General features: G+C 44.8%; 1 protein-coding gene across 6 annotated transcripts in view; it reads left to right on the top strand.

Moving 5' to 3' along the window:
• The window catches only part of LOC139382361 (BCAS3 microtubule associated cell migration factor-like), a 323,347-nt gene that overhangs the window by 61,892 nt on the left and 243,244 nt on the right, over window positions 1–18,211 (top strand). For all 6 annotated transcript variants that reach the window (XM_071126351.1, XM_071126350.1, XM_071126352.1 and 3 more), the window contains exons 14-15: window positions 4,009–4,142; window positions 9,176–9,446. In XM_071126351.1, the coding sequence (XP_070982452.1) occupies window positions 4,009–4,142; window positions 9,176–9,446 (405 nt within the window). The remainder of the gene's footprint in view (window positions 1–4,008; window positions 4,143–9,175; window positions 9,447–18,211) is intronic.

Raw genomic sequence — 18,211 nt, 5'->3', positions numbered from 1 at the left:
AGCCTGGATAGTGCACTAATATTTATTTTACCTTTATTTACCCAGGAACGGAACTTTAAGGTTAGAAACCTTTGGCCAGGGGGACCTTGCAAGAGGTCGGCAGGAAGTAGTCCACACGAGAACAATACAATAGCTACATTAAAAACAATCACAATGGTCAACAATAGTATCTTCTGTCAGAGCTCTAAACTCAGCAAGCGATAGCCTCTCAAGTCTTATGCAAAATTATATTTTTCCAATTTCATTCCCTGGGCTCTGGTCAAACGTAGTTTACTATGTTAGGAATAGGGTGCATTTGGAACACAGACAATACCCCTTCCTAGTACACAACACAAATAAAGCTCCTTACCCGACTACATAATACTATAAGGCATTCCCGGTGGTGGTGAGTGCCAGCCCTCTCACCATGTTCCTCCCTCCACCTTTCCCGTCAGCCTGATGGAATCTGCACTGGTCATCCCAGTGGTCACGGAGGGCAGAGACGGTGTTTCATTTGGAGACACTCAGCCAATCCCTCCATCCCTTTCCTTCATGCCACTATCCCTTCATCCCTCCATCGAGCTTTAGTGTGATTCATAGCCCAGTCACGATGCCAAGCCCTGTGCCACTCAATACAACATGAACAGCAACAGGCTCAGTGAAAGAGTTCATTAAAAAAGTGCCCAATTGACTATGATGGAATTGAACAGGTTAAGCTTCAGAAGATTTCACTTTTCGCCTGTAAAACATTGACAACTTATTGACCGCATGGTGACCCTTTGGGTGAGTATTAGCCTCCCATCCCCCTCCACCTCCTATCCTGGTTATCTTGATATTGGGCGGTGAGGGAGAGAGAGGAGAGGTAGAGACAGAAATGGAGGGAGGGCTGTAGGGAGGCTGGCCTCAGGACCCAGTGAGTTCTGGCCGGTCTGGTCTGAGTGTGCAGCTTTGATGTCAGTCTGTCATGCCGGGGCCCACTTTAGTTTTTACTGCACCCCTGTGTGTTTTCCACCGCTATCATAAACACCTTGAAAAGCCCAGCACGGACGCAGCCGAGAGAGACCGCCACACACGGGCACACAGTACACACATACACTGACAAACCCACACACAGTCATTAACTGACACACCACACACATACTTAGTCACACACAAATACACACATACACAGACAAATGCACACACACGTACACACACACACTGCCTGGCCGTCTCTCATAACCAGCCCCACCGCCAGCCCTGAAGACAAAGACTCCATATGATGGATACTCTCTCATTTGAGTGTTTTGCTCATTTGCTCAGAAGTGTATTCATCTCCTACACCAGAGCCGACCAGACCCGATTCCCCAGTGTCCTCTCTCTTCTTAACGTTTTCTAGCTCCACATGGTTATAATTTGACATTTCCCCGTTTTCAAAGGTTCTGGAGCCAAGTGTTGTTAATTAGAGAGGGAACTAGTTTTGTTGCAGCCCTTTGTGCTGCCAAGTGGGAGACATCATCACTGACTGCCCTCCGTCTCTCTCCTCATCTGCTTTTGTCCAGAAAAAAGAGCCCCAGCCACTTTGGAAATGAAACGTCCTTAATGGGATTGAGCAGATGTTTTCTGTTTATACTTTTTGTGACGTGACAGAAAGGCTGCAGCAAAACAATACGAGAAGTTTTGGGGCACAGTCCTTCTTTCCAACGAAGAGGGAGCGTGAAAGGGGGAGATGATATTTCTGGAAATTATTTTATAACGCGCTCACTCGCAGCCAGGCAGCGCCCTTCCACGCAGACGCACGTCTCATACACATGGCAAGTTAGAGGTTCTCTCTCCGACCAGTTGCTGTGTGTTTGTGTATGCCAGGACAGGCAGCCCGTTTTCATACAGAATGTTGTAAATAACACTGATGCCCAGAGAATGGGGAGGTTGAGGTGTTTATAAATAGGACGTGTCAGACTGAGCTCCAACAGATTCTGGTTTCCAGCGGCAGCAGGCTGCTCTCACACCGCCGACTAGGAACACTGCTTTTTAATTTGGGCTTCCCGCGGCCTAACCGACTGACGCCTCTCGGCGAGGGCCTGTATTTCAACAAGGCCACAAAAGCCCCAACCCTGGGCGCTTCCACACTGGTCGAGTGTACAGGGTGTACCATCAGCAAGAAGTCATGTCCTGGCCAGCCTCTCCAAGCCTCATTTGTCAAAGCCTGTGGCGAGCCAGCCAGGGAGGGAGGGAGGGAGGGAGGGCGACGCGCTGGGCGGCTTGGGCCATGGAGGCAGAAGAAGAAAGGAGGGAGAAGAGGGTGGCTGGGTGAGGGAGAGAGGAAGCTCCCAGATAAACAGAGCACAGCGCCTTAACTCCTAATCACCCTTCACTTCCGTTTCCAGACTCTATAATTAGAAGGCCCTTCTTTTCCATGTATTCCCAGTTGACGCAAAGGGTTCTTGTGGCTTGGCACCTCATTTGGGGCGTGGGTTTAGTTTATGCTAAGACCCAAGGCCCTGCGCTTCCAGGTTTGGTTTGGTCTTTAGTTTTGATACAGCATAAATAGCTAAACCACCGTCTAATGCCTTGCCTGCTCTGGTTTTCTGTTTTTTCTTTCCTTCCAATATCCCCCACTTTGACCCCTTCTCTTCGAATCCCATCACTCTTACTGTGTCTCTTCTCCTCACCTCTGTACCTTGCCCTATTACATGGCTGCTGTTGGACAAAGGTGGAAACTGGCTCCTTCCTGAATGGCACCCTATTCACTGGGCCCTAGTCAAAGTTGGGCACTTTATAGGAAATAGGATGCCATTTGGGAAGCAATCTGTGAGGTCTAAAAGCAGTGTGTGTGAGCGCATCTAGCCGACATTCCTTTTTCTTCTTCATCCCTCTTGCATCTGTCACTGGATTATTTTAATCTCGTCCCCTTCCATCCTCCTCTTTTACCACCCAATAAAGACGGCCTACTAATTACAAACTTATTTCAACCTCCGCAGAAAATGTCCAGCGAAGGAAAATCACAAATTATTCTCCTGTTAAATTATGGCTGTGAGGCTTCGGATTTGGAGGCTTAGAAGTAAAACATTCAGCACAATTTCTCAGATCACACACTTTTTAGTTTCTGCTGAAGGGCTAACATGTTGAGTTATTGCACTTTTATGTTTTTGCTAGAAATGTGAAGGCTCTGTCCTGCGCTGCCTGGGTTCTGGACTTGTTCTGGTGTGGTTTGTTGAGTGTGTTGTTTACAGTAAAGACATATACTTTCTGCAGTTTGACAAACTTCAAATAAAACGTCTAGAAATGAATGGACCTGTCATCGGAGGTTACACATGAACTGGGCTGTGGTCGTGTGTTAGGACACGGACACACACTCCTCCCAGTCCCTAGAAAAATACATAGTTATAAGGCTATGGTTGTGACTGGAGAACAAATTATAATGTGGGGTATAAGCAAGCGTTTTCCAACAGTGACCAACGATATCTGGTCTGTATTTTTAATAGGGTGGTTTGTTTGTTTGTACCAGCATGGTGGCACGTACAGTGGTGCAAAAAAGTATTTAGTCAGCCACCAATTGTGCAAGTTCTCCCACTTAAAAAGATGAGAGAGGCCTGTAATTTTCATCATAGGTACACTTCAAATATGACAGACAAAATGAGAAAAATAATCCAGAAAATCACATTGTAGGATTTTTTATGAATTTATTTGCAAATGATTCTACGTGGTTCAAACGTTTCATTAACTAAATACATATACCCAGTTTTTGACTGAAAGGTTTCTATTCTATTGCTTTGTATGTGTACTAATAAATATCAACGACTGACATTTGTGATTTCTACAGAACATTTCATCTCTGTATTGGCCAGTACAGTACTGGTCTGGATAATATTCTGAAATATTTCATACTCGGTTTGGAGCTGATTTTTATGACTGTTGGAAATTAAACTGTTATGCGCAATATACTAAATCCTCCTGAAATAACTCTTGGATATGAAGAATAGTGCTCTACCAATGGTTATGTATTACAGTGTGTGTGTGTTAAAGTCCATGTTGTGGCTCTGTCTCCAGGTATGCTGCTGGTGACTGCAGACACCCTGGGCCATGACTTCCATGTGTTCCATGTCCTCACACACCCCTGGGCCTCCAACCAGTCTGCTGTCCACCACCTCTACACACTGCACCGCGGAGAGACTGAGGCCAAGGTAACGCATACACACACCTACTGTGTATACACACCTAATATTCATCATGCACTCACTGACAGCTCTGAAATCGTTTGATTTTGGCATACTTATCCCCTGTAAATAATAAACGTTTTAGTAATTTAACATTGAGATGGTTTCTGAACAGATCCACCCCTAGTTGTTTACTGAGTGCACTCTGGCAATAGCATCTAAACCAAGCCTTTGATCCTCTGTACTGTATGTCTGCCTGTGTTGTGTCTAAACACTGTCAAATAGACAACACTGGGCTTCATCAGACTGTACAGCTGAAAGGAAGAGTCGTTTTTATGGCTCTGATCAGACACAGATCTGTAGCATGGCCTCACTGGTTCCAGTAGTACACAGGGGAAACGGTGTGCATGTGACCGACCGGCTAGACTTGGTCTTGTGTAGTAAAATGTTTTTTATTTTTTTAGATTGGATAAAAGTAGAGACTCTGAGTTTGTTAAACTTGTTACCCCACTTTTGAGAAAATTGCCCTTGAATATTTTGGTACACTTAGTGGACAGCTCTTCTTTGTCTACACCCATTCAGCATCATTCACACCCTCTTAAGCCTTAGCCTCACCCATCACTTTAAGGATTCACATGCATGACATTAACAGCCTGGTGGTCCAAAATAGCATAACTGGTGTGTTTTAACACCAACAAACCCATCCATTGAAAAATGTATTTAGTATATCTCAATCTAGCATACCAGGCAACTGAAAGCATCTTTCTAAACAATGTTTTGGTTCGGTTCTAGCTTGTTGGCTAGCTAGCTAACGTAATGGTAGCTAGCTAGCCAACAAGCTAGAACCGAAGTTCAAATAATGACCATATCATATTACTTTAGCATATTTGTATTCATTATTACAGGAAAATAAACTGAAACACAATTATTTAAACGTTAATGGCACACTAATTACAGATTTACAGAAAATAGCTTACGTGTGAGTGTGCACAGGATACAGAAGGTGTAAACAGTACAGTGAAATGGTTACTTACATAGTGGGGTATTTCGTTAAGACATGTAGCTAGCTAGCTAAACAATGAACCACAATCCCAACTCATAACGTTACTACCCTGCATGAATCTGCAGGTAGCTAACCAACTAGGTTCAATGTTACCTAGCTAGCTAAAGTTAGGCTATAACTTGCAATGCAAATGGCTCTGAGATACGAATAATATTATTACACAGATCATACACGTTAGCTAGATAGCTAATAGTCCACTTTAAAGACTTTCTGACAAAATTAGAAACGTAGAATATTTGAAAATGTATCTAGCTAGACTCTTACCCCTATACATGGATGAACACTTCTCCCTCTCTGTCATGGATGGCATGGTTGCCCTTAGTTTGAAGATGTAAAACAGCTTTCTGTGTGTTCTCTTCTCGACTCCCTCTGCATATTTGCAATCAAATGCCAGAATTTTGTCCATTTCTTTATCTATCATACTCTGCTTCCACTGGACATTCCACTGATTTCAAAATCTTCCTCCAAAATGTGGAGAGCAACACAGTTCTTCATGATATCTTTCAAAAACGCTGCCTTAGAAAGGATTACCTACACATACTGAGCAGCCCTTTGTTATAGGCAGAAGCATGCTACATGGCAGACCAATCCGAAGTCATCTCTCGGCATGTCCAGCCCATCCATTATCACAGCCGATCATGGCTAGCGATTTTCCCTTGCTAAACCAACTAGGCTAGTAATTTTAACAATTTACGCCTAGTTTCCTGAAACTAGTGTGTGACCACTAAAGCTCAAACGTAATTTCCTCATGACATTGTTAGAAAGGATAAAACACTATTAGGCTAGATGATGTGAGTTGAGTGTTTTGTGTGCGTGCGTGCTTGCGTGTGAGTGGATAAGAACCCGAACAGGGTGCGGTGTGACCCAGGGAGCTCTGTAAATGATGTGAAGGATGATTTAGAAACAAGCAAGGCCTCATTGCCTCTCACTTGACTGCGGCACCAGATTCCTCACAGCTGTGGAATCACAGCCTTCTAGCCAATCAATTCATCCTTGTCCAAAGCAAACACATTTTCAAAAGCTGAGACAATTTGTAAGACAAATAGGGCATGGCGAGTTTCAAACAACATTCACTATGCCTCATTCAATAAAGGCGGCTGCATTTTTTTCTTCTTGTCCCTAGCTAACAGTGCTTTCTCTCTCTCTCTCTCTCTCTGGTGAAAATCTAATATTGTGAGATGTTAGGAGGGATGAGCCCCTTTTGACATGACACTTTCCTCCCCTCTTCCCGACTAATCGCATTGTGAGGTTGTGCAGAGCCTCATTTGAGGAATGGCCACCATTTTAAGCTCTCCCTCTGAAGTTGTGGCACGCTGCTGCTGCCACTATGTCAGCTGAGGCCTCGCTTATGGCGCACACACACTCCGTCACTCACACGCATGCACGTGCACACATGGACAGTCTCAGTGGCGTGTAAGGAGATTTATTGGACCCAAGTCTAGGGTCGCAGCATCCTGTATTCTCCCTCTTCAGCATGCAGGCCTGTTATATAGAATCACAGTTCACAGAAGCAGCACTTCAGGCAATCCGAGTTGTAGGATTAGTCCCCCCACTAGTTACCCTAGTGTGTTCTCTCCAGTCAGGCCATGACTCCAGTATCACAGGTGCTCAGTGGAGTTTGGAGGTTAAACTATTTCATATGTAGGTCTATTGGTGTGTAGGATACTTGTATTTTTGCCCCTTTTAGTCTTTCTATGGATATTTCTTCTCTTGTTAATGTACTCTCATATGTTTAGCTTAGCAGCCGTTCCGGGGCCAGAAGTGTGTTTAGTTGGTAACTTGTGATGTTCTATTTGCTTTAGTAGAACTAATATTTATCTGTGGAGAGCTTGGGTCCTAGCTGCCTGTCCAGCTAGTGTCATGTTTGGACCAGAGCACTAAGCTTTGCTTCGACCTTGCGCGCGAACACACACACACACACATACATACATCTACACACGCCCACGCAAACTCCTCCACACACACACACACACACACACACACACACACACACACACACATACACAGATTTGGCGTCTAGATGATTGTAATGGGCTGGTTAATGTGTGACTTATAACGGCAGGTCCTGCTGCCTGGCTGTGTGTTACTAGCTTTGATCCTGCTGTTGTAAACACTGTAGAGATTGCAGCAGAGAGAGAGAGCAGGCTGTTGGGCACAGAGGTTATCTCCTACATAGCAAACAAAGCCTTAAGTGATAATGGTGCTGTAGCCAGGTGGGTGGACACAGCTCTTATCTGGCTGGGCTGACTGACTGGGCTGGGCTCGCTCCGACTCACCAAACACACTCCCAACACTGACCCAGAGTCAGCCCAGGTAAACAGGCATGGCTCTGATAGCAACAGGAGCGTTTCTCAGTAATAGGGCGCTAGGAGGTTTGAAACTAGTTTAAACTGGAGTACACTCAATGACCAGGCAGGTCAGGGTGTTTTGTCTGGTCACTTTTCTTCTTGCTCTGGGTGTCTGTTTTGTTTTTAGCTTTCCATTGTTTTCTGCACCTTTTCCCCTCTTTTGGGGTTTGTTCCTTCCAACATTTCTCTCTCTCCACTTTCTCTCTCTCACAATTCAATTCCATTCAATTTCAATTTCAGGGCTTTATTGGCATGGGAAACATATATTTTATTTTTCCTTTAATTTAGCTAGGCAAGTCAGTTAAGAGCAAATTCTTATTTTCAATGACGGCCTAGGAACAGTGGGTTAACTGCCTTGTTCAGGGGCAGAACGACAGATTTTTACCTCGTTGGCTCGGGGATTTAATCTTGCAACCTTTCAGTTACTTGTCCAACGCTCTAACCACTAGGTTACCTGCCGCCAACATATACCAACATATGACAAAGCAAGTGAAGTAGATAATAAACAAAAGGGAAATAAACAATCAAAATTAACAGTAAACATTACACTCACAAAAGTTCCAGAAGAATAAAGACATTTCAAATGTCATATGTGCAAATAGTTTAAGTATTTGCAGATAATCTCTCTCTCAGGATTCCTGTCATTCCATTGCAGTTCCTGCTAAGTGACAGTAGCTCTAATCTGACTTATCAGTGTTACTGATAGAGACGAGACACTTTGAACACTTCTGTCTGTGTGTGACATCATCTCCACTGCGACTCCTCTCTACCACAACAAGTCTGCTCATCTCACCCATACACACACTTCTTGTCTGAGAGACTTCACCCTACTTCCTGCTGTTGTTGGAGAGTTTGTCTCCTACAAAATATGAGGAGAGGACAATATTATCCAGATCAAGAATGTAACCCCTCCCCATCTAGGCAGAGCTCAGGTGAAACTACCCCTCCATCCTTAGCTTTTTTATAGGAACTGGTTTGTGTCTGGTATGTGCAGGATGCCTCATTGACTGTCATTGCTGAGGACAATTACCCAGCCAACCTGTGCCATGGCCACAGATGAAACACACAGGTAGACAGCACTCACAGTGGAAGATATACACCATATCTTTTTTCTGATGATGGATACTGTCTGTCCCTCTCTCCCTCTGTCTTCCTCTTTCCAGCTTTCCATCTCTCTCTGTCTCTCTCTCTGTTGCTCTATCTCGGTCTCTCGTCTCTGTAGCATGTCTGATATAGCATCTACACAACTATCTGTTGGAGTGTGTCCTCTGTGAGCAGGCTGTGTGTGTAGCTCTAGAGGCCACAGACTGAGAGAAAGACCTTCATTGTCTTCTGCAGACAGACAGACTGTTGGGCTGTCTTTACCAAAGGCTTAAAAATACATTACCACCAAACCCTCAACAACCCATCTTATATTTTCTGTTCACTGGTCAGTTCAACATCTATTTGAGAACGTTAAGGTTTTGTATGGAGAAATGCCATTTTTTGCTCTATGGTCAACAGCCTTACTACTTATACATTGTGTTACTGTATGACTAGCTGATCAGCATTCTCTATCTAAAACGCTATCTCTCTCCACCTTCCCTCTCTCTCTCCACCACTCCTTCCCTCGCTCTCTCTCGCTCCCCCCCCCGCCTCTCCTTCCCCAGGTCCAGGACATCTGTTTCAGCCAGGACAGTCGCTGGGTGGTGATCAGCACACTGCGTGGCACCTCCCACGTCTTTCCCATCAACCCCTATGGTGGCGCGCCCTGCGCCCGCACACACATGTCCCCCCGCGTGGTCAACCGCATGTCTCGCTTCCAGAAGAGTGCAGGGCTTGAGGAGATAGAGAATGAACTGAACAGCAAGCAGGCTGGAGGAGGGAGATGCAGCCCCATCCCCGGGCTCTCCAGCAGCCCCTCGGGGTCCCCACTACACGGTAAGGATATAGGGCACACAGATGCACACGCACCAAGCACAGAGCAACATCTCCCTCATGCCCTTCTATTACACAGTACATAAAACCCCACAATACTCAACGTGTGGCTAGAGCTGATGGTGGGTGTGGCAGCACACAGCTCTTCAGACAGCGGCGGCTCCATTTCCAGTAAGTGACAACAACCGCTGACTGGCTGTCACCTGAGTAGACCTTGTTCTCCTGGGGACTATGACCTGTCTGTTACAGCCTTGGTCCTGTTGGTCAAACACCCCTAGAGCCGCCTGGCTGGCACACACACCCACTCATACGCAAACACACACCTGTCGACATATACTCATCAGCAAGTTCACAGAGAAAAATCACAGTTCAGGGTCGATGCTGTTTGCAGAACTCCTCAGTTTGCCCTCCCTCCCTGCCTCTCACTGTCAGGGCTTCAGTCATCCATCTCTCCCCTCTCTCCCACTCTCTCCAGCCATGGTGCCCTGAATTCCCCTCTCCCTTCCTAACCTGTTGCCAGCCCCTGAACCTCACCCTTTGGTCCTCTAGTCCTACTCACTAGTCGTACTCACCTACCCACTACTCTGTTTGTGTGGTTTCTCTCTCCCAGCCTCTGTATTAATGACCACTGGCAGATCACTTAAACAATGTTAGAAGGACGTTCAAGCCAGAGTGACGTCAAGCCCAAGGAATGTACTGCCACCACTTGTCTCGTGCAGGATCTAGAGAGATAAAGTGGAGAGAAGGAGATGGAAAGAGAGGAAGGAGAAAGAGGAGGGACAGAGGAAGTAAAGGAGGGAGTTTAGCAGCATTGGAGGGAGAGAGAAGCAAGAGACTCACAAATCACTCCTGTCAACAATTAGGTATCAGTCTCTTCACTGATACCTGTGTATGTGTGCATGTGCATGCTGCCCCCCAAGGGGTGGCAGATGGCTATATAAATGCTACAGCGTGAAGAAAGACAAAAATACTAGTGTTTGAGCAATCGGTTTTCACGACTTCGTTATTTATAGCGTATCTGTTCATTTTTATTGACCTCGGGAGGCTGTGATAAAGTTAGCCAGGACTCTGGGGGCTGGGTTTTCTCTGCATGGTGTGTGTGTGTGTGTGTGTGTGTGTCATTTCCTTGCAGTCTGTTTGTGTGTGTGGGGGGAGATCATGACGTCTGCTCTGTCAATATTTTGTTCAACACTTTTATAAGCCATAAAATGCATGTTCTCTCTACTTCCACTCACTCTACAACCAGCACTGAAGCTGTAATGAATGACTATATCCAAGTGTTCCCATAAGCTTGCGTTATTATTAGCAGCTTGTCTTAATACTCTGGTCATAGGAGTAATGAGTTGCAGTGATATAATGTATTGGGCCTATAGCCTACTGCACAAACCTAAATGCTACATAACTGTTTTTACTTGTTTAATGTTGCATAGGCTTACGTTTTAAAGTCCTCAATGTTTAAGTCAAAATCTGAGCGGTAGATCTTGGCTTGCATTTTGACTCAGTGACCTTGACTGTAACTGTTTTCCCATCAGTCTGAAGTTTGTTGCATGAGTTTCAGAATGATTTGGCAGCATCCTGTTGTGTTGCTTTGCAATGCCGATCTTGTCATTTTAGTCTGTTTCCGAGTGATGCGGCTAGATGATTTATCCTGTTTGCGCGGACCCCAAAAAACTTTGCTTGTGTTCTGTCTGTTTTGTGAACAGGTTGTTTCTTGGTCTTGAATCTGGGCGTCAGAAACATGGGTAATGAATCAGTCAGGCTAGCCACAACAGCTGCCCTCTGATTGTCCCCTGTGACAACACATTGATTTTGGGGAAGGAACTAGGAAAAGTACACATCCTTCAGAGCTGCCAGGCCACTTTAAAAATAGAAGGCTACAATTGGGCTTTTTTCTCTCCCTCTCTCTCTGTTTAAATATGGAATCCTGCTATTTATTCTCCTTAAGTCCTGTTTTAACCCTTGACCTTTGCAAGTGGATCCTCAGAGGAATGGATGACCTGATGTGTATTCAATTAAGAGCCCTGTGTCATGTAAAACATCTTCCCAGCGTGAAATAGTTTCCAATCATTCTGATTTGTGTTGTGATTGTGAGGTCATACTGTAATATTTCTTCCAGCTTGATTAATTGCACGTGCATCGCTTTATGTGGATGGCTGAGTTTGTGGGAACATTTCCACGCTGTGAGAAATATTACAACATGACGCCACAATCAGAACGATTGGAAACTATTTCACGCTGGGAAGATTTTTACATGACATCCTGCATGGGCATGGATTTTAAGCCCGAGCCCTACTCATGCCCACAACGTTCAGGCCCTACCCAGGCCAAATTTGCTTCTTCCGAATTTAAGGCCTGGCCCTGCCCGAATCCCAAAACTCAAGGAACATCATTATTTTCTTTAAAATAATCTCTCTTGTATTTGATGAGGTTGAAGTATTTCTGACACTGTGTTATGATCCTAGTCAGATATGACTGTACTGCTCAGCAGAGCACGAGCAAATGGCTGAGCTTCAAAATGTTAGTGATCAATTTAGTGATACCTGATCCCTGCCCGTGCCTTAGTTATTGATGAAAAGCAGGCCCAACCCGGCCCTAACCCCTTGTATAACTGTCTCGGGTCAGGGAGCAGAGCTCTAATTCACTGCACCCATTGTTTTATTTATTTTTATTTAACCTTTATTTAACTAGGCAAGACAGTTAAAAACAAATTCTTATTTTATTCTCCCTAATGTCCCTAATTGTATTGTCCCTAATAACGTCCCTAATTTTATTGTCCCTAATAATGTCCATGTAACAATGTGAAGGACTGTTTGACAATCGTTGTAAACTTCTATTCCCACATCAGTTGTATAGCTTAGCTTACTTTTCTAAAGTAGCTCACGAGTGCTGTAAGAGTGCTCTGTTGCTCAAATGCTTAGACATCAATGATACTGTACATATTTGATTGTTGGAGTAGATGTTTCATGTACTGTAAACCAATGTGTTTGTTTTAAACTGGTGTGTGTATGGTTTTAGTAGACTATAGACTAGTTGTCTGTGGTCATTGAGTCTGGTTGATTTGGGGTCAGTGTCTGACTGTAGACAAGAATGGCCTCGCTCTGCTGTGCTTCTGTCAATGTCAGACACATTTCAGTCCAAACACTCCTGGAGTTGAAGGAGAAGTTCTGCTGTACTGAATCCACTACTATTCCATTCAACAGGAGCAAAATGCAGATAATAGAGATTAGTGAAGTGTGTGTCCACTCCCGTGGTTCATTGAGTGTGTGTGTGTCCCCTCACTGTCTGTGTGTGTGTGTGTCCGTGCATGCGCCCATGTGTTTGCAGCTGGGGTCAAACAGTCCAAGTCATGAAACATCAACAGTTGACTGTTCGTCTGTTAGTGGGGATGCTGATTTCTCCTGGTGGCCTGTATAGCTGGCTTGGTGGTTCATTGTGGATCCAACAGTCAACTAGTCATCTGGTTTCTGGCCCACATTGAGGCCGCAGCGCAGGGCAAAACAAGGTTCAAGGGGAAACTGTTAATTCACTGTTGAAAATAGTTACTTCCTCTGTGCTATTACAAGCCAACACAGAGCTTGTTTGGATTTTCAGGGTTCTTTAATCCTTCACAACACCCTTTTCTGTTAGTCATCGTCCTCCGGCCAAAACACAGTCAGCGTGTAACGGACGCCAGTCTTACGATGATGGCATTTGCTGTGTGTCCCAAATGGCACCCTTTTCTCTTTATAGTGCATTACTTTTGACCAGATCCCTAGCCCTATGGGCCCTGGTCAGAAGTAGCGCACTATAAACGGAAAAGGGTGCCATTTTGGATACACATTACCTCGGAGTGGTTGGTAACTAACTAACGTCACGCTAGCGAGGCGTGACACGTTTACGGCTTGACCCTCTGACCCAGGGCTTGTCCGAGAGGTTCTAAAATGAGAGATTTTTAAACGCTCACTTTGAAGTGCAGGACACACTGATTTTCTTCACCGTTCGTAAAACATGAAGTTTGGTTGTGTGCTCCCCCAGTGGCCTATATGACCTCTAACACACACGCACACACACAGGAAGGCAGGCACATACACTGGAGATGAATATCAGTCACCTCAGCATAGTGACATTTTAAACGTTGTAAAGTGATAGATGAAGTAAGATGTGGTTTACACCATAAGTGATGGAGGTCATACATTTGCTTCTACTATCTGCACATTTCACCATCTGAATCATCCCTGCAAGATGGCGCCGATAGAGATGGCAGCTTTGCATCTAGTCCTTAGGACACTGTGCAGTATTTTGTTTTTTATATGTATTATTACTTACATTATTAGCCCAGAAATCATTGTGTTATTTCATACAACCCGGGAAGAACTATTGGATATCAGAGAGACGTCAACTTATCAGCACAAACAGCACTACGACCAGGAATACGACTTACCCAAAGCGGATCCTTTGTCTGTACCTCCCAGGGTATTTGAAATGATTCCAGAGGCCAACCCAAAAAAATGTTGCCAAAACAACGTTGAGTATAATACTAGCTAATGTCTAGTCCCTAGTTAACAAAGTAGACGAAATCAGGTCGAGTTGCTTTCCAAAGAGATATCCGGGATTGTAACATAGCCATGTTTCTGTGACACAGAGTAACTGGGGACATGTTGTCGGAGTCCATACAGCCAACAGGATTTTCAGTGCATCGCACCCACAGGAATCAACATCTCTCCGGTAAGAAGAAGGGCTGGGGTGTATGTTTCATGATTAACGACTCATGGTGTAATTGTAACAACATACAGGAACTCAAGTCCTCTTGTTCACCTGACCTAGAATTCCTCACAATCAAATGCCGACCGTATTATCTCACAACATAACTATCCTCGGTTATCGTCACAGCCGTGTGCATCCGCCAACAAGCGGATACCAAGACGGCCAATAAGGAACTTCACTGGACTTTATGCAAACTGGAACCATATACCCTGAGGCTGCATTTATTGTGGCTAGGGATTTGAACAAAGCTAATTTGAGAACAAGGCTACCTAAATTCTATAAGCATATCGATTGCTGTACACGAGCGAGTAACACGCTCCACCATTGCTACTCTAACTTCCGCGATGCATACAAGGCCCTTCCCCGCCCTCCTTTTGGCAAATCTGACCATGACTCCATCTTGTTGCAGAAGCGCCCGTGTTTAGGTCTATCCAACGCTGGTCTGACTAATCGGATTCCACATTTCAAGATTGCTTCGATCACGTGGACTGGGATATGTTCCGGGTATCCTCAGATAATAACATTGACGTATACGTTGACTTGGTGAGCGAGTGCATAGGAGATGTTGTTCTCACTGGGACTATTAAAACCTTCCCTAACCAGAAACCGTGGATTGATGGCAGCATTTGCGCAAAACTGAAAGCACGTACCACCGCATTTAATCATTGCAAGGCGAGTGGAAATATGGCCGAATACAAACAGTGTAGTTATTCCCTCTGTAAGGCAATCAAACAAGCAAAGTATCAGTATAGAGACAAAGTGCAGTCGCAAACACGAGACGTATGTGGCAGGGTCTACAGACAATCACGGATTACAAAAATAAAACCAGCCCCGTCGCGGACATCAACCCAGTGCTTCCAAACAAATTAAACAACTTCTTTGCACGCTTTGAGGACAGTACAGTGCCACCGACGTGGCCCACTACCAGAGACTGTGGGCTCTCCTTCTCCGTGGCCAACGTGAGAAACATTCAAACGTGTTAACCATCGCAAGGCTGCCGTCCTCAGAGCGTGCGCAGACCATCTGGCTGGTGTGTTTATGGACATTCCCTATCCCAGTCTGCTGTCCCCACATGCTTCGAGAATGGCCACCTTTGTTCCTGTTCCCAAGAAAGCTAAGGTAACTGGATTAAATGACTTGCCCCGTAGCCACCACTTCTGTCATCATGAAGTGCTTTGAGAGACTAGTCAAGGACCATATCACCTCCATCCTACCTGTCACCCTCTTCAATTTGCTCACCGCCCCAATAAGTCCACAGACGACGCTATTGCAATCACACTGCCCTATCCCATCTGGACAAGAGGAATACCTATGTAAGAATGCTGTTCATTGACTACAGCTCAGCGTTCAACACCATAAATGCCCTCCAAACTCATCATTAAGCTTGAGACCCTGGGTCTCGACCCCTCCCTGTGCTACTGGGTCCTGGACTTCCTGACGGGCTGTCCCTCCGCTGAGCCTGAACACTGGGGCTACACAAGGGTGTGTTCTCAGCACTCTCCTGCTCAATGCCAGCAGAACAAAAAAGCTGTAAAACAGCTTTTATCTCAAGGCCATCAGATTGTGCTAGTGGTGGCTGTTTAACAGAGTGGTGGCTGCCTACCTACAGACTTGATATCATTGGCCACTTTAAGAATGTTTACATATCTCGCATTACTCATCTCATATGTGTATACTGTATCCTTCACTATCTATTGCATCTTAGCCGCTCTGTCACTGCTCATCCATATTTTTTATACTTATATATTCTTATCCCTTCCCTTTACTAGATTGTGTGTATTAGGTTCTGTTGTGGAAGTTGTTACATATTAGGTTTTGTTGTGGAATTGTTAGATATTACCTGTTAGATACTGCTGCACTGTCGGATCTAGAAGCATAAGCATTTCGCTACACTCGCAATCACATCTGCTAACCATGTGTATGTGACCAATAAAATCCTATTGAAAGATTATTCTGTCCATTAATGGAAGCAAAGGCAGTGTAGTCTTCACTGACATTTTCAAACTCTCCCTCACCGTCTGTAATACCTACATGTTTCAAGCAGACCACCATAGTCTCTGTGACCCTGAATGCCAAGGTAACCTGCCTAAATGAGTACCGCCTCGAAGCACTCGCATTTGTAGCCATGAAATGCATTGAAATGCTGGTCACATCAACACCATCATCCCAGACACCCTGGAGCCACACCAATTCTCATACCGCACCAACAGATCCACAGATTACGCAATTTCTATTGCACTACACACGGCTCTTTCCCAATTGGATAAAATGAACACCTACGTGAGAATGCTGTTCATTGACTACAGCTCAGCGTTCAACACCATAGTGCCCTCAAAGCTCATCCCTAAGCTAAGGTCCCTGGGGCTGAACACCAACTTTATCCTGGAGTCCCCGACTGGCCGCCCCAAGGTGGTAAGTGTAGGCAGCAACACATCCAACAAGGTACAAATCTGTCGTTCTGCCCCTGAACATGGCAGTTAACCCACTGTTCCTAGGCCGTCATTGAAAAGAAGAATTTGTTCTTAAGTGACTTGCCTAGTTAAATTAAGGTAAAATAAAAATAATTCCACCACGCTGACCCTCAACACAGGGATGCGTTATTTTCCCCCTGCTGTACGTCCTGTTCACCCACAACTGCGTGGCCGCACACGACTCCAACACCATCATTAGGTTTGCAGATGACACAACGGTGGTAGGCCGGGTCACCGAAGACGTTGTGGCAACCTGTGGAGAGGAGGTCAGAGACCTGGCCGTGTGGTGCCAGGACAACAACCTCAACAAAGGAGCTGATCGGGGACGACAGAAAACAGAGGGCTAAGCACGCCCCATTCACATCGACAGGGCTGTAGTGGAGCAGGTTGATAGCGTCAAGTTCCTTGGTGTCCACATCATTAAGGGCATGGGCCCTCAGATCCTCAAAGTTCTACAGCTGCACCATCAAGAGCATCTTGACTGGCTGCATCACTACTTGGTTTGGCAACTGCTTGGTATCCAACCGCAAGACACTACAGAGGCTCCAGCCACCCAAGCCACAGACTGTTATAGGTAGCGGGTGGAGAGGCCACTACCGAAGGAGACTGTTATCTCTGCTACCGCACGGCAAGCATTACCAAGTCTGAAATGAACAGGATCCTGAACAGCTTCTACCCCCAAGCCATAATACTTCTAAACAAAATCGGTAGCCATCACTAGCCGGCTACCACCCGGCTACTCAACCCTTCACCTTAGTGGCTGCTGCCCTATATACATAGACATGGAATCACTGGTCACTTTAATAATTTAACACTAGTCACTTTAATAATGTTTACATACTGCTTTACTCATCTCATATGTATATACTGTATTCTATTCTACGGTATTTAGTCAATGCCACTCCAACATTGTTCATCCTAATATTTATATATTTCTTAATTCCATTATTTTCCTTTTAGATTTGTGTATTTCTAGATACTGCACTGTTGGAGCTAGGAACACAAGCATTTCTCTACACCTGCAATAGCATCTGATAAATATGTGTATGTGACCAATAACATTTTGATTTGAAATAGCTAATCAAAACACTACCCGGACTATCTGTATTGCCGCTCTTGCACTGACTATGCGAACACGCACACACACACACACACACACACACACACACACACACACACACACACACACACACACACACACACAGAGACTGCTGCTACTGTCCATCTATTATGTTGTCTATCTATCCTGTTGTAGTCACTTTACCCCTATATGTACAGTACATAGTGACATCAATTACCTTCTGCACATCGACTCGGTACTGGTTCTCCCTGTATATAGCCATGTTATTTTCTACTCCCTATATACATTATAGCCATGTCTTTTAATTGTATTTATTCACTGTATTTATTCCTTGTCACTTTTTATATATTTTATCACATTTTTATCTTTAACTCTGCGTTGTTGAAAAAGGACCCATAAGTAAGCATTTCCCTGTTAGACACCTGTTATCTACGACACGTGACAAATAAAATGTGATTAGATATCTTTCCGGT

Source organism: Oncorhynchus clarkii, chromosome 24 (genome assembly GCF_045791955.1).
Source record: "Oncorhynchus clarkii lewisi isolate Uvic-CL-2024 chromosome 24, UVic_Ocla_1.0, whole genome shotgun sequence".
NCBI lineage: Eukaryota > Metazoa > Chordata > Actinopteri > Salmoniformes > Salmonidae > Oncorhynchus > Oncorhynchus clarkii.
The sequence above is the reverse complement of the archived record's forward strand: the minus strand, read 5'-3'. Positions and strand labels throughout refer to the sequence as shown.